The sequence below is a fragment of the Fragaria vesca genome, linkage group LG4 (genome assembly GCF_000184155.1).
Source record: "Fragaria vesca subsp. vesca linkage group LG4, FraVesHawaii_1.0, whole genome shotgun sequence".
NCBI classification, from domain to species: Eukaryota; Viridiplantae; Streptophyta; class Magnoliopsida; order Rosales; family Rosaceae; genus Fragaria; species Fragaria vesca.
In genome coordinates, this window is record NC_020494.1 from 7547093 (window position 1) to 7559939 (window position 12847).

Sequence of the window (12847 nt, forward strand, 5' to 3'; positions counted from 1 at the left end):
GAAGAGAGCAGAAGACGAATAGAGGTGAACACACTCTTTTGTCGTCAAACTAAGGTTAAAGAAGCTGACTGGTCTTGGGTTTAACAAACTGATAGATGGGCTGTGGATTTTCCCATTGGATTGGGTTTAACAAACTGATAGATGGGCTGTGGATTTTCCCATTGGATTGGGTTTAACAAACTAATAGATGGGCTATGTAAAACAAAATCTAGAGATGGCTTATCTATATAAATAAATATATATATATAAATTTATAAACCAATATTCCCATATTTATGAAAATAAATTACTGCTAAACAAAAATAAATAATATACACTATATCTTATTTTCTTAACATTAATAAAAAATACAGGTCGTCACAAGTTGTGAGGTTGGTTTTGCGATAGATTTTTACATAAATCTCCTACATTACAGGAGTCTCTGTCTGCCTCCGCCATCTCCGACGCGACGTCGCTGATTTCGACCACCGCATGCCACAATAAGATCACCATCAAAACATTCGTATTCCTCTTCTCTATCTAACCCAACCCTTAAATCTCATGTGCGGCCATCGATGAGTGAGATCGAAGAAGGAGGAACCCAACTATCTTTTAGGAATCCTGGCGACTCCGGCCGCCGTCTGGTTCGTCGATGGTAAGATCCTTCACCTCCTCGATTTCCTCTTCCTTTATGTGTTGTTATTTCTCTAAATCGTACCCTAATCAAAAAAATCCCTAATTCTATTTTTCTGGGTTTTCACGGCGAGTCTCTGGCGAGGCTTCCCAGCGTCTCTCTTCTCCTTTCCGGCATCACTGCTCTCCTCTCAGCAATATTGTCGTTTTGAGGCAACAGAACCAATGAATACAATCCAAGTCATTAAAATTCCCCCTTCTTTGAGGGATCAACTTCTACTTTAACAATAAAAACATGAACATTCAAGGCAACGAAGTCATGAACTGCGCACCACCAATTATTCAAAGGCAGCTCATAAATCAAAGACAACATTTTAATCGAAGGCAACTCATAAATTAAAGGCAACTTATATAACGAAGGCTTAATATTAATCGAATGCAACTCATATATTACGATTCAAGAAACCAGAGAAATAGGAGTATGCTCTGCCTTTACCCAAACCCTTGCCCCAAAACTCTTTCTCTCTCTCTTCCCAAATTTTCTTATAATTTAGTTCTTGTTATTCATCTTTCAATAATGAAGAAATATGACGCCAAGGGTGTTCGATTCATCACAGATAAGCATTGAACTACGTTAGAAGAACTTAATGTTTTAAAAAGGTGATGTTGTTTAGGTAATAGTTTTTTATCATCCCAATAAGGTTAGCTATTATGTACGGTTTATATTGGATCAATAAAAGGGTTGTCTATTTCTTTAACAAGAAAAGGTTAAATGAATCAATACACATATAGAGTCCTTTGTAGCATTTCAAAAAATAAGTCTATAGTCCATATTCATTTTTGTTTTTTGAATGGAAAGTCAACTCAATTGATAATTCAGCAAACAGTACAAGGAATAACCACATGATGAACCTTTCTAAATCTAACAATAAATAAAAATTCCAGAAGACAACAACAAAATAACTAATATGTAGGGTTTTTAGGTTTTTGGCATATATAATTATATATATATATATTTAATCACTTACAAAACGACACTTTATATTGTCGAATTTTCGGTTAGGTTTGGTTTTCAGGCACCAAAAACCGAAACCAAATCGAACTTTTCGGTTTTTTATACGGTTAAGTGTGATGAATGTAGATCATGTTTGAGTTTTTGCTTTCAGTGACTCATCAACAACTCTGTGCTGTTGGTAGCGTGTAATAGTGATCAAAATTGTTTTTTTTTCTTGTTTGTGTTTTTTTTTTGTTCTTCTCCGAGTCTCCTAGTTCAACTTCGGATTTAGTTGGAAGAATGATACATATTTTCTTTTGAGTTGTTTGGGCTTTAGCTATGGTTGGGTGACACTTTGAACTAGTCACTCGATTAAGTATTTCATTCATATAAAAAAAAATAGAAAAGAAGATATCTTTCATTAAAACTAAACTCAGCATGTTTAAGCTATTATTTTTAAAATAACCGCACATGAGGGTAACTGATCGATCATTCGCTCAAATCGGGCCTCACATAACTTTTGTTTAAAACTCATCTCAACAATCGTCTAACTAGTCAAACTTTAGTAACGTCGTAACATGCTCGTCACTTTTAGTATAAGTGAGAATCAAACTCGGACGACCATAGTTATAACAGGACAAAGTTATCGATCGCGATGAAAGTAAAAGTTCTTTTTTTAATTGAAATGAAAAATAAAAGTTTGAGGGACTAAAAGAAAGAAAAAAGTAATAAAAAAAAGGTAAATTGTGAACGTGCAATTTCTTCTTTTTCCATAGGCCGGGGAATGATTAGTTTTACATAGAACCCGTAAACCCTAGTGCTTTAAATAGCAGCACACTCCAGTGTCGAATCTCTCTCTCTCTGTGCAAAAGCTTGTCTAAACCCTAGTGGTGACAACCCCTCACTCTCTCCCCCTTCCCGTCCTCAACATCCCCCTTTTCCAATTTCAGCTAGGGTTTTGATTCAGATCAATTTTGATTGGAGTTTCGATTATCATCGGAATTCTGAGAAGAAGAGAAAATGGATCTTCCAGGCCTTGCTGTGATTCTGCAAGCTGCTCTCAGCACCAATCCCGATGAGCGTAAAGCCGCCGAGCACAGCCTCAATCAGGTTCGTCGAATTTGTTTCATCGGAGACGTTTTGATGATCGTTTTGGGTTGTTGGTATGGAATTTTTGATCGGGATTGTGTTTGATTGTGTATTTGGAGATTGGGTTTTAAGTTGAAGAGAATGGTCCGTGTGAAATTATCGATTTTTGATTGATTTTGGGTTCTTTGATTGATTTATTGATTCGATGAGGAAGAAGAATAATGATCAGAGTCGTGGAATTGATTGTATATTTGATGTGGATATGGGGTTTTTATGTGAGGCTGATGCTGGGGGTTTCGGTTTGCAGATTCAGTATACGCCACAGCATTTGGTGAGACTGTTGCAAATTATTGTGGATGGCAACTGCGACATGGGTGTGCGGCAGGTTGCCAGCATCCATTTCAAGAACTTCATTGGGAAGAACTGGTTACCTCATGAGCCGGGTATGTTCTGATTGATTGAATAAGGTTTTAGTTGGTTTTGAAATCCCACGTATGAGTCTAGCTATGCTTATTCCTGTTCACCTGTTGGTTGTTGTAGAGGAGCAGAATAAGATATTGCAAGCTGATAAGGACGTGGTCAGGGAGCATGTTCTTGTCTTTGTTACTCAGGTTCCCCCGTTGTTGAGGTATTTTGCCTTGCTATTTATTTTGTTCTCTGTGTAGACTACTCAGGTTCCCCTCTTGATGTGCGCCCGTGACTGCACAAACATTGTCTATGTTTACCTCCTCGAGAAATTATGTTCCTTATTTGTTGGTGATCTATTGTACAGGGTACAGCTGGGTGAGTGCCTGAAGACAATTATCCATGCTGATTACCCTGAGCAGTGGCCAAGGCTTTTAGACTGGGTGAAGCACAACTTACAAGATCAACAAGTTTATGGAGCTTTGTTTGTTTTGCGGATTCTTTCTAGAAAATACGAGTAAGTGTATCATCATCTACAAGACTTATTAAGTAATTCTTATATATGGTGATTTAGGAAGCATCACTGCTAGTGTGTTAAGGGTCTAGGTTTGATTCTAAATTCAAAGAGATATCTGTCCAATGTCATCACATTCTACTTATTCGTATCCATTCATCTAGCATGATACGTTCATATTTATATTATGTTAATATACATATTAAATATTGTTGTCTTCTAAGCCTTCCATTGTTTTATTTTTGTGCATAATGCGTACCTTAAGTATTATTTTTGAATTTGACCATGTAATTTTAATATCTTAGGTTCAAATCTGATGAGGAGAGGACACCTGTATATCTTATTGTTGAGGAGACATTCCCACATCTACTCAATATATTCAACAGGCTCGTCCAAATTCCCAACCCATCACTGGAAGTTGCAGATTTAATCAAGCTTATCTGTAAAATTTTCTGGTCATCCATTTATGTATGTCCTGGACAAGTTTTTTCCATTCTGTTTTTGTAGTGCATTTGAATCATATTGATAGGTTGATTAGTCTTCATTAAAACTTAGCTATCCCACCTAAAATACCTGGATTTTTTTGATGAAAATCTAGGAAGTGATTATATTCTAATAAGTTTGATGCTAACTTGAAAGCTATTCGCTCAATCTATGTAATGACAATATTCATGCTCAAGTTCTCTTCAGATTGAGTCGAATGCAATCAAGGCAGTGGTACTATAAATAACTTGAGATGTTAGCGGCATGCTATCATTTCTTGCCTGTATTAGGTAGATATCCATGACATGTATGAATCCTGCTATATCTTAGATCTATGGCCAATAGAATCACCAGGTCCTTGTATGTGAATAGTTAATAATTAGTTTCTCATGGCTAGTTTCCTGCTTTAAAGGTTCTCTACATGGAAACCGCTTTGTCTGAAAACATGGTATTAATAGTTTTTTTTTTAATCCTCTCGAGCTTCTTAATTTCATATTGGTACCTGGTTGTTTGAAAGGGTTGGAAATTCTTGAACCAAAGCTTTTGCACCACAATTATGATTTATTTGATACGGCTACTGGTTAAGTTTTGGTTTGTGTCATTTACATATCCTTTATTTTGAATTATTGTCAGTTGGAGATTCCAAAGCAGCTATTTGATACCAACGTGTTCAATGCTTGGATGATGCTTTTCTTAAATATATTGGAGAGACCAGTTCCAGTGGAAGGCCAGCCTGTAGATCCCGATCTAAGAAAGGCATGGGGGTGGTGGAAGGTGAAGAAATGGACTATCCACATTTTAAACCGGTTGTACACTCGGTAAGCTCTTAGATTAAATATCGCTTTCAAAATAAGAATGAGCTTTTGGGTGTATTGTTTATATCTGTCATTTCATCTATGATACCTTTGTCCTCAGGTTTGGAGATTTGAAGCTACAAAACCCAGATAACAGGGCTTTTGCTCAAATGTTTCAGAAGAGTTATGCTGGGAAGATTTTGGAGTGCCACCTGAATTTGCTGAATGTGATCCGAACTGGTGGATACTTACCTGACAGAGTTACCAACCTTGTTCTTCAATATTTAAGCAATAGGTGTGGCATTTTTCTTCTTATATTGCATCCTCTCACTTTTCATTTTGTGCGGCTAGATATATTCAACTATATCAGACACATAATATCTTGTGTGTTTACATTTTCCTTGAATTGCTGGCTTCTTGTAAATTTTTCATTTGTACTTGAACCAGTAGCATGGGATCCAACCCTAAACTGTACTCCTTACCTATATGGAGCTGTCCAAATCATGATTTGTCGACTTGTTACATAGTCAAATTGTCATCTGAATTGTTTATAACTGAGTAGTCCTGCTTAAGGGCTTCCATTTGTATGTCAGTGGTTTGATCCCTTGATTGTTGAGTTAGCCTTCTAGCAACCTTTGTAGCCCCCATCTAATACTGATTCTTTTCTCCCTCCTTTAACTCATGTAGGAAATTCCTAGTGCTAAATTGCAGAGTTGCTTATTTTACTACATAGGGTTGTTAAATATAAGGAAATGTGGTGGTGACTCCCTAACCTCCTTGTATTTTTTATATTTTTTATATGCAGCATCTCAAAGATGAGTATGTATAATCTGCTGCAACCACGACTCAATGTTCTCCTCTTTGAGATAGTTTTTCCCCTTATGTGTTTCAATGACAATGACCAAAGGCTTTGGGAGGAAGACCCACATGAGTATGTGAGGAAGGGCTACGGTTAGTTTTCAAGACCTTGTGTCATTGCCCTTCAGGCAATGCCCTGCAGGTGTTTATGCATCGTCTTGTTTGTGCAGATATCATTGAAGACTTGTACAGTCCAAGGACAGCTTCCATGGATTTTGTGAGTGAGTTAGTTAGAAAACGTGGAAAGGAAAATCTTCATACGTTCCTTCAATTCATTGTGGAAATTTTCAAGAGGTATCTTCTTGTAGGTTATGCAAATGAAAGATATATTGTGGTGCTTGGTGTTGATTAGTTTTTACCTTTTTGCCTGATCAAGGTATGATGAAGCCCCGTTGGAATACAAGCCATATCGACAGAAAGATGGTGCACTTCTTGCTATTGGAGCACTTTGTGACAAACTGAAACAAACGGAGCCTTACAAGTCTGAACTAGAGCGTATGTTAGTGCAACATGTGTTCCCCGAGTTTAGTAGTCCTATTGGGCATCTTAGAGCTAAGGTTTGATACATCCAATTCCTCTTGTTTTGTTGTGTTGCACTGTTACATTCTTCTATAGAACTTAAAATTTATTTTCTTGTTTTTTTTTTTTTTTTTTGTTTCCATTCCATACATGTTGAAATGGAGGTATCCTATGGAAGCTAGATACTAATTATTTTGAAACCGGCACAATACTCCCACCTGGAATATCCATTGTATTTGTAGGATATCTGATTTCTCTTTGAGCAGGATATTTTGAATTTTATCTTTATATAAAACCCAACTAGGTGCTCATGAAGTGCGTAATAAAATTGCACATTTGGAAACTGTAAGATAACTAGAAGCATAACTGTAGAAAAGAGGGAAAAAAAGGCTGAATTATAGTTGTCGTAGGCTAATAACAGCACGTCCATGTTTTCTGCAATCTTTATGTTTTCTGCAGGGGTTTTCAACTTTTTATTTGTTATTACTTGTGAATCCCATTTGATTTCATACATATAAATGTGAACTTCATGTTTCATTATCTTTCTGTCATATTGGACCTTTTATTTTGATGAAGTCATCTTGGTAGGCTTCAGTTTTGTTTTTGTTTTTTGTTTTTTTGTTTTTTTTTTATGTTGCCTGTTATTCTTAATCATTGTTGTTCCGTGGTGATTAGGCAGCATGGGTTGCTGGACAGTATGCTCATATTAACTTCTCCGATCCGAACAACTTCCTTAAGGCATTGCATAGTGTGGTCGCAGGGATGCGAGATCCAGAACTTCCTGTTCGAGTTGATTCAGTTTTTGCTTTGCGTTCCTTTGTTGAAGCTTGCAGAGGTACATACCTTCATAAGTCTTTGACAGTTGTTGTGTAATTTATGACATACCTTAGTAAATCTTTGACAGTTGTGTAATTTATGACATACCTTAATACATCTTTTGACAGTTGTTGTGTAATTTATGACTTACTCTTCTTTTGTTTGATATGCAGATTTGAATGAAATCCGCCCCATTCTCCCTCAGCTCCTGGATGGTATGTGGGACAAGAACTGTTGATATGCATCATTTACAATCATCTTGTGACTTATTCATTGCTGCATTTTATTTTTCAGAATTTTTCAAGCTTATGAATGAGGTTGAGAATGAAGATCTGGTTTTTACTCTGGAGACTATAGTGGACAAATTTGGGGAGGAAATGGCACCATACGCTCTTGGTTTGTGCCAAAATCTGGTAATATTTTCGTTTCATCATCTAGACCACCAAAGTATTGTCTTTAGCTGTGATTGCCTAAGCCTTGTTTTTTTTTTTTTTGGTTGTTCATATTTTTAGGCAGCTGCATTCTGGAGGTGTATGAATACAGCTGAAGCTGATGACGACGCTGATGATCCTGGTGCTTTGGCAGCTGTTGGTTGTTTGCGTGCTATCAGCACCATTCTAGAATCAGTGAGCAGGCTCCCACATCTCTTTGTCCAAGTTGAACCGACTTTACTTCCTATAATGCGTAGAATGTTGACGACTGATGGCCAAGGTTTGTATAATACTTTGTACCATTGTATACCCGGAACTAATGTTATGTAATGTCAACTCTTTGTATTATATTTTTTATCCTGTTTAAATGCATCCTACTAACTTCTGTAATTTTGTATGCGAGTCTTTAATATTTTATTTATTTATTTCATGTATCTTTCTTAAATTAAGGAATGGAAGTGGCTTTGTGGTTTCTGTATGCGCAACAGTATGTTTGTCCTGTCACACATTGTGCTTCTGGTGTGTAAAAACTTGTAGATAGTGTAGGGAAGTTATAAAGTTAAAAGATCATAACTGTACATGTAAGCCATATGAATGCCTTGTCCTAAAAGCTATTTAAAGATCATATACTTTTCTTTTCTCTGTTTAGAAACTCTTGTATTTTTCTGTTGTATCAATGTGCACCAAATATTGGGTTAGAAAGGTATTTGAAATTAGCATAATTTACAACTCATCTTTGTAAAAGAATTATTTCCTCACCATGGCTTTTTGCAAGTGGAACTTGATTGTGTTACTATTCCGTTTGTTGTTAACACAACAGGTGCATGCCATTTTCATTTTATTGGTCTGACTGTATGTCCTCATAAATTTTTTTATGCAGAGGTCTTTGAAGAGGTGTTGGAAATTGTATCTTATATGACATTTTTCTCTCCAACAATATCTTTGGATATGTGGAGTCTTTGGCCATTGATGATGGAAGCGTTGGCTGATTGGGCTATAGATTTCTTTCCAAGTGAGTTGAATAGTATTAATTCTTTTTCAGAGGGTTATTTGTTCTATGACTTCTATCATTTTCTAAACCTTACTAGTAGTCTCATACGTGTTAATTTTATTTAACGAGGATTATTAAAGCGTTTATGCTTAATAAATCAGTTGGTACTGCACAAAACATTTCTACTGACTGAAGTTTTTGTTCAAGACTCCTGCCCTTCTCCATCTGATAATAAAAAATTATTGATTGTGAAAAACAGCAGAAGTAGTAATGTAGCTTAGAAGCCTAAGGATTCATGAAAAGATTGTAATTCAAGTTTGGACATACATGCATATTTGTACTATATCTGTTAGGTGCTTATCATACAATATGTTTCCTCCCAGATATTCTTGTTCCTTTGGATAACTACATATCGAGGGGGACTGCACACTTTTTATCTTGCAAAGAACCAGACTACCAGCAAAGCCTTTGGAATATGATTTCATCTGTGAGTTCCCTCTTCTCTTATACCTTTGTATGGGGAAACCTTTCTGTTTTGCATTCTCTCTATATAGTGATTATATGCAACTATCATCTTGAATGAAACCACACATCAAATAATAGAACTACTAATGTAATACATGGTGGATTTAGAATCTGACATGACATGGACTTTAGTAATTGCTGCAGTTGTTAAATAGGTTGATGACATTGATGTGTGCTTATGTTCATTTCAGATCCTGGCAGATATGAATATGGAAGATGGTGATATTGAGCCTGCTCCTAAGCTTATTCAAGTACTTTTTCAGAATTGCAAAGGGCAGGTTGATCAGTGGGTTGAGCCATATATTAGAGTTACATTTGAACGGTTACGTCGAGCTAAGAAATCATACTTGAAATGTCTTCTTGTTCAAGTGGTAAGATCCAGATACAACTCTTTCGTGTGATTGTTTATTTATTTATTCTCATTTTTAAGAAGAAACAGCTTTTTATTGAAACAAAAAGCAATGTACAAGGAGACGGACTAGGAGTCCACTTTCGATAGCTAAAGATGGCAGCTAGGGATAGAGGCTTAGCAGCCCATCTGTTAACTCAAAGCTTAGGGCTTTGGGGATTATATTACAAATGCTTGCCATTTAAGAATAATGGAAGAAAGATTATAACCCCTAAACACCTTAGAAGTAGAACCCCAGAACTTAACTCTCTTCCACAGGTCTTCCCTGTCCACCCTGCCATAGGTTTTGTGTTATTGTTTTATTCGAGTGAATAAATCATCTCCGAGTGCTTATGAACCTTTATCAGAAATTTGAGCTTGTCATAGTTTGCCATTAATCTAATGAGGGGACATGGCATATTTATATGTAAAGATGTTTCTGAAATCTTTGAAGCAACGTTGATACCAACCGCATATTGGTATTTAATGTTTCTGACTGTTTTGTTAAGTGGCAAGATAAATTTTTCACCAACCATTATGGGTTATGGTTATCAGTGATGAAATTAGTGTTGACTGTGAAATGTCATTATTTGGTATCAATTGTGTTTCTGATTTATTGCCACTCCTACTGATTACTTTTGTGGTTTTTTTTATCTGTTTGAAGATTGCAGATGCTCTATACTACAATGCAGCTCTGACACTCAGCATATTGCAAAAGCTGGGTGTAGCGACAGATCTGTTTGCTCTTTGGTTCCAGATGTTGCAAGAGGTTAAGAAAAGTGGTGTGCGTGCACATTTTAAGAGGTAATCTATTTTTTAATTTTCTTGTTATTGCAACCATTTTTCCACTCTAGTGATGTTTTTCTTACTGGGTGTTCTATTGTTGTTTTTTGTGTTCTATTTTTTTTTCTTTCTCTGGTGATCATTGTTAGTAATGGAGAATTTAATGCAGGGAACATGATAAAAAAGTTTGCTGCTTGGGCTTGACCTCATTACTGACACTCCCAGCTGGACAATTACCTGCAGAGGCTTTGGGACGTGTTTTCAGGGCCACCCTTGATCTCTTAGTTGCATACAAGGAACAAGTTGCAGGTATCTTTCTCCCTTTCTGTTTTTCACCAATTTTTGCTACTCATGTTATAGGCTATCGCTAGCCCCCCACTTTCGTGTTATTGGATCTACATAGCTGCATAGCCTAATAATTTATATATTCCTAATGTTAAACTTACTTTCTTACTTTCTTGCCCAGAGCGCTGCTCTGATACCAGCTGATGCAGGGCAGAAACTGAAGGTTTCTGTCGTGCGGCTAGATCAAGTGTAAAAATACTTGAGAGCAGAAGTTCTCAACGAAAACAAGCAATAGCAGAGAAATACTTGCTGTAGGATTAAAGTAGGAACAATATATTGAGTTCTAGGGCAGAACGTCCCAAAGAAACTCTATGTATAATTTTATTCAAAATAAAAAAGCTGACTTACAAGACTCCAGAAAGCATAGGTAATACCGCGATAGCAAACCCTAATAAAAAAAGGAACCTAAAAAATAATAAAACATAACAAAAAGAATAAAAGATAATAATCTCCTAATTAATTTAGAAAATCTTTGGATGCTCCTGCATCATTTCACCTATATATGTGTATTATTATTATTCCTACAACAGAATTAAACCGGAAAAGATAGGGAAAATGCAAGAGAATATATCCTTTGATATAAATTTGAGATGACAAGTTTTTGTAGGTTGAGAAATGAGGATATTATTTATCTTGTAAGTTATTATACATCTTTTTCATGAGTCACATGCTCTTGCAGCTGCTGCAAAAGAGGAAGAAGCTGAAGATGATGATGATATGGATGGTTTCCAAACCGATGATGAAGATGAGGGTGGTGATGGATCAGACAAGGAAATGGGAGTTGATGCCGAGGATGGTGATGAAGCCGATAGCATTAAATTTAAGAAGTTAGCTGAACAGGTGTGTATTGTTATCTTTTTCCTCTGCTCAAGCAATATTGCTATGCTCCTGCCTTCCTCTTGAGGGATTCTTTAGACTGCATTGCCTGTTTTCTCTTTGTTTGCTTGTGATATGACCTGCTTCTCATATTTTCATTTGGTGGTGTCACAGGCAAAGTGTTTCCGCCCAAGTGATGAATTTGATGACGACTCTGATGAAGATTTCAGTGATGACGAGGAGTTACAGTCACCAATTGATGATGTGGACCCTTTTATCTTCTTTGTAGATGCAGTCAAAGGTAAGTGAAAAATACTTACCATGTGATACGGTTGTTGTGTTGATTTCATGGCATGTTTGTCATGTGCCTGATTTCCTCTGTTTTGCTTTTGAAGCCCTGCAAGCATCAGATCCACCGAGGTTTCAGAGTCTTACACAGACGCTAGATTTCCATTATCAGGCTCTTGCAAATGGTGTAGCACAGCATGCTGAACAGAGGAGAGCAGAGATTGAAAAAGAGAAGATGGAGAAGGCTTCAGCCACCACAGCTTCATGATTGCTGCTTTTCTCTTTTGGTGTGCGTTCAATTTTGCCTTTCTCTTCTTTGCTTATCCCATTCATGTACTGATGGGAATATAAGACAGAGTTGTTGGCTGTCCAGTCAGAGCCATTGGTTGCTCTAAAGGGCTATTCATGTTTGAAGTGGTTGGAAGCATATCTGCTTCATGATAGCTTCAACAATATGCTAGATTTGAGGGTCAGGGAACTTGATTAGAGGAGAGATCAGGGAACTCTGCAGATGGCACTTCAGTCTTGTTTTAGCTTTAGTCATTGTCTGGTTTGAGGCTATTCTATGGTAGGATATGCCTCAGCCATCTTTTTTTTTTTTTTTTCTTTAAAATTTTTAATCTTGATAGTCTTCTTTCATTTAGTCATACCATTTATCTGGTTAAGATTCCCTTCTCAGGGCATTATTGGTTTTTGGATCCCTTGCCGTCTTTCTTTGTGCATATCAGCGGGGGTTCATGCACACAGAGTTTGTAATATTTGTCGCCAGTTTGTGGCTACTACATGGGAGGTGAATGATAGAGCTGTATGGATAGGTTGCCTGCAAATTTTCACCTTTGTCTTTCACATTTGATAGTATACTCCACCAAATTCACTGGTATTCGTTTATTGGGTTAGTCGTTTTGGCATTGTCGCAGAGAGACTAGGGTTGCTTTCTGCTTTTTGTAAAACATGAATGATTATTTTTATAGAGGGGTTTTATTGGAATGATAGGTTGTGTTTATTTATTGTTGTGTTGCTTTGTGTTTAATACTATTTCAGGATCTAACAAAAAAAGTTCTCTCAAAAAAAAAAAAAAAAAAACTTGCTTAAAAATGCATTGTGGTCGATCCGTTACTATTAACTATGAGGTCAAATACAATATAAACTTGATCGATCTTGCTTAAAATATGTAGTTCCTGGTTTCTACTACTAGT

General features: G+C 36.5%; 1 protein-coding gene across 1 annotated transcript; it reads left to right on the forward strand.

The window, feature by feature from the left end:
• Positions 1 to 2516: 2516 nt before the first annotated feature.
• On the forward strand, positions 2517 to 12640 carry LOC101306324 (probable importin-7 homolog). Its single transcript, XM_004296633.1, has 23 exons — positions 2517 to 2716; positions 3003 to 3138; positions 3236 to 3323; positions 3468 to 3617; positions 3920 to 4082; positions 4731 to 4915; positions 5013 to 5186; positions 5697 to 5842; positions 5920 to 6043; positions 6126 to 6306; positions 6944 to 7103; positions 7258 to 7299; positions 7379 to 7497; positions 7597 to 7795; positions 8396 to 8527; positions 8890 to 8993; positions 9223 to 9402; positions 10084 to 10223; positions 10372 to 10511; positions 11227 to 11387; positions 11538 to 11664; positions 11759 to 11940; positions 12331 to 12640. Exons 1-22 carry the CDS (start codon positions 2627 to 2629, stop codon positions 11917 to 11919), a joined length of 3102 nt encoding a protein of 1033 aa, XP_004296681.1. The 5' UTR covers positions 2517 to 2626; the 3' UTR covers positions 11920 to 11940; positions 12331 to 12640.
• Positions 12641 to 12847: the final 207 nt, after the last annotated feature.

What these genes read in the sequence shown, in the direction of transcription:
- LOC101306324 (XM_004296633.1), top strand. Translation starts at nt 2,627, where the DNA reads ATGGATCTTCCAGGCCTTGCTGTGATTCTGCAAGCTGCTCTCAGCACC. An exon ending in CAGGTTCCCCCGTTGTTGAG is followed by an intron (nt 3,324 to 3,467) that starts GTATTTTGCCTT and finishes TCTATTGTACAG; the next exon opens with GGTACAGCTGGGTGAGTGCC. An exon ending in TTAAGAAGTTAGCTGAACAG is followed by an intron (nt 11,388 to 11,537) that starts GTGTGTATTGTT and finishes GTGGTGTCACAG; the next exon opens with GCAAAGTGTTTCCGCCCAAG.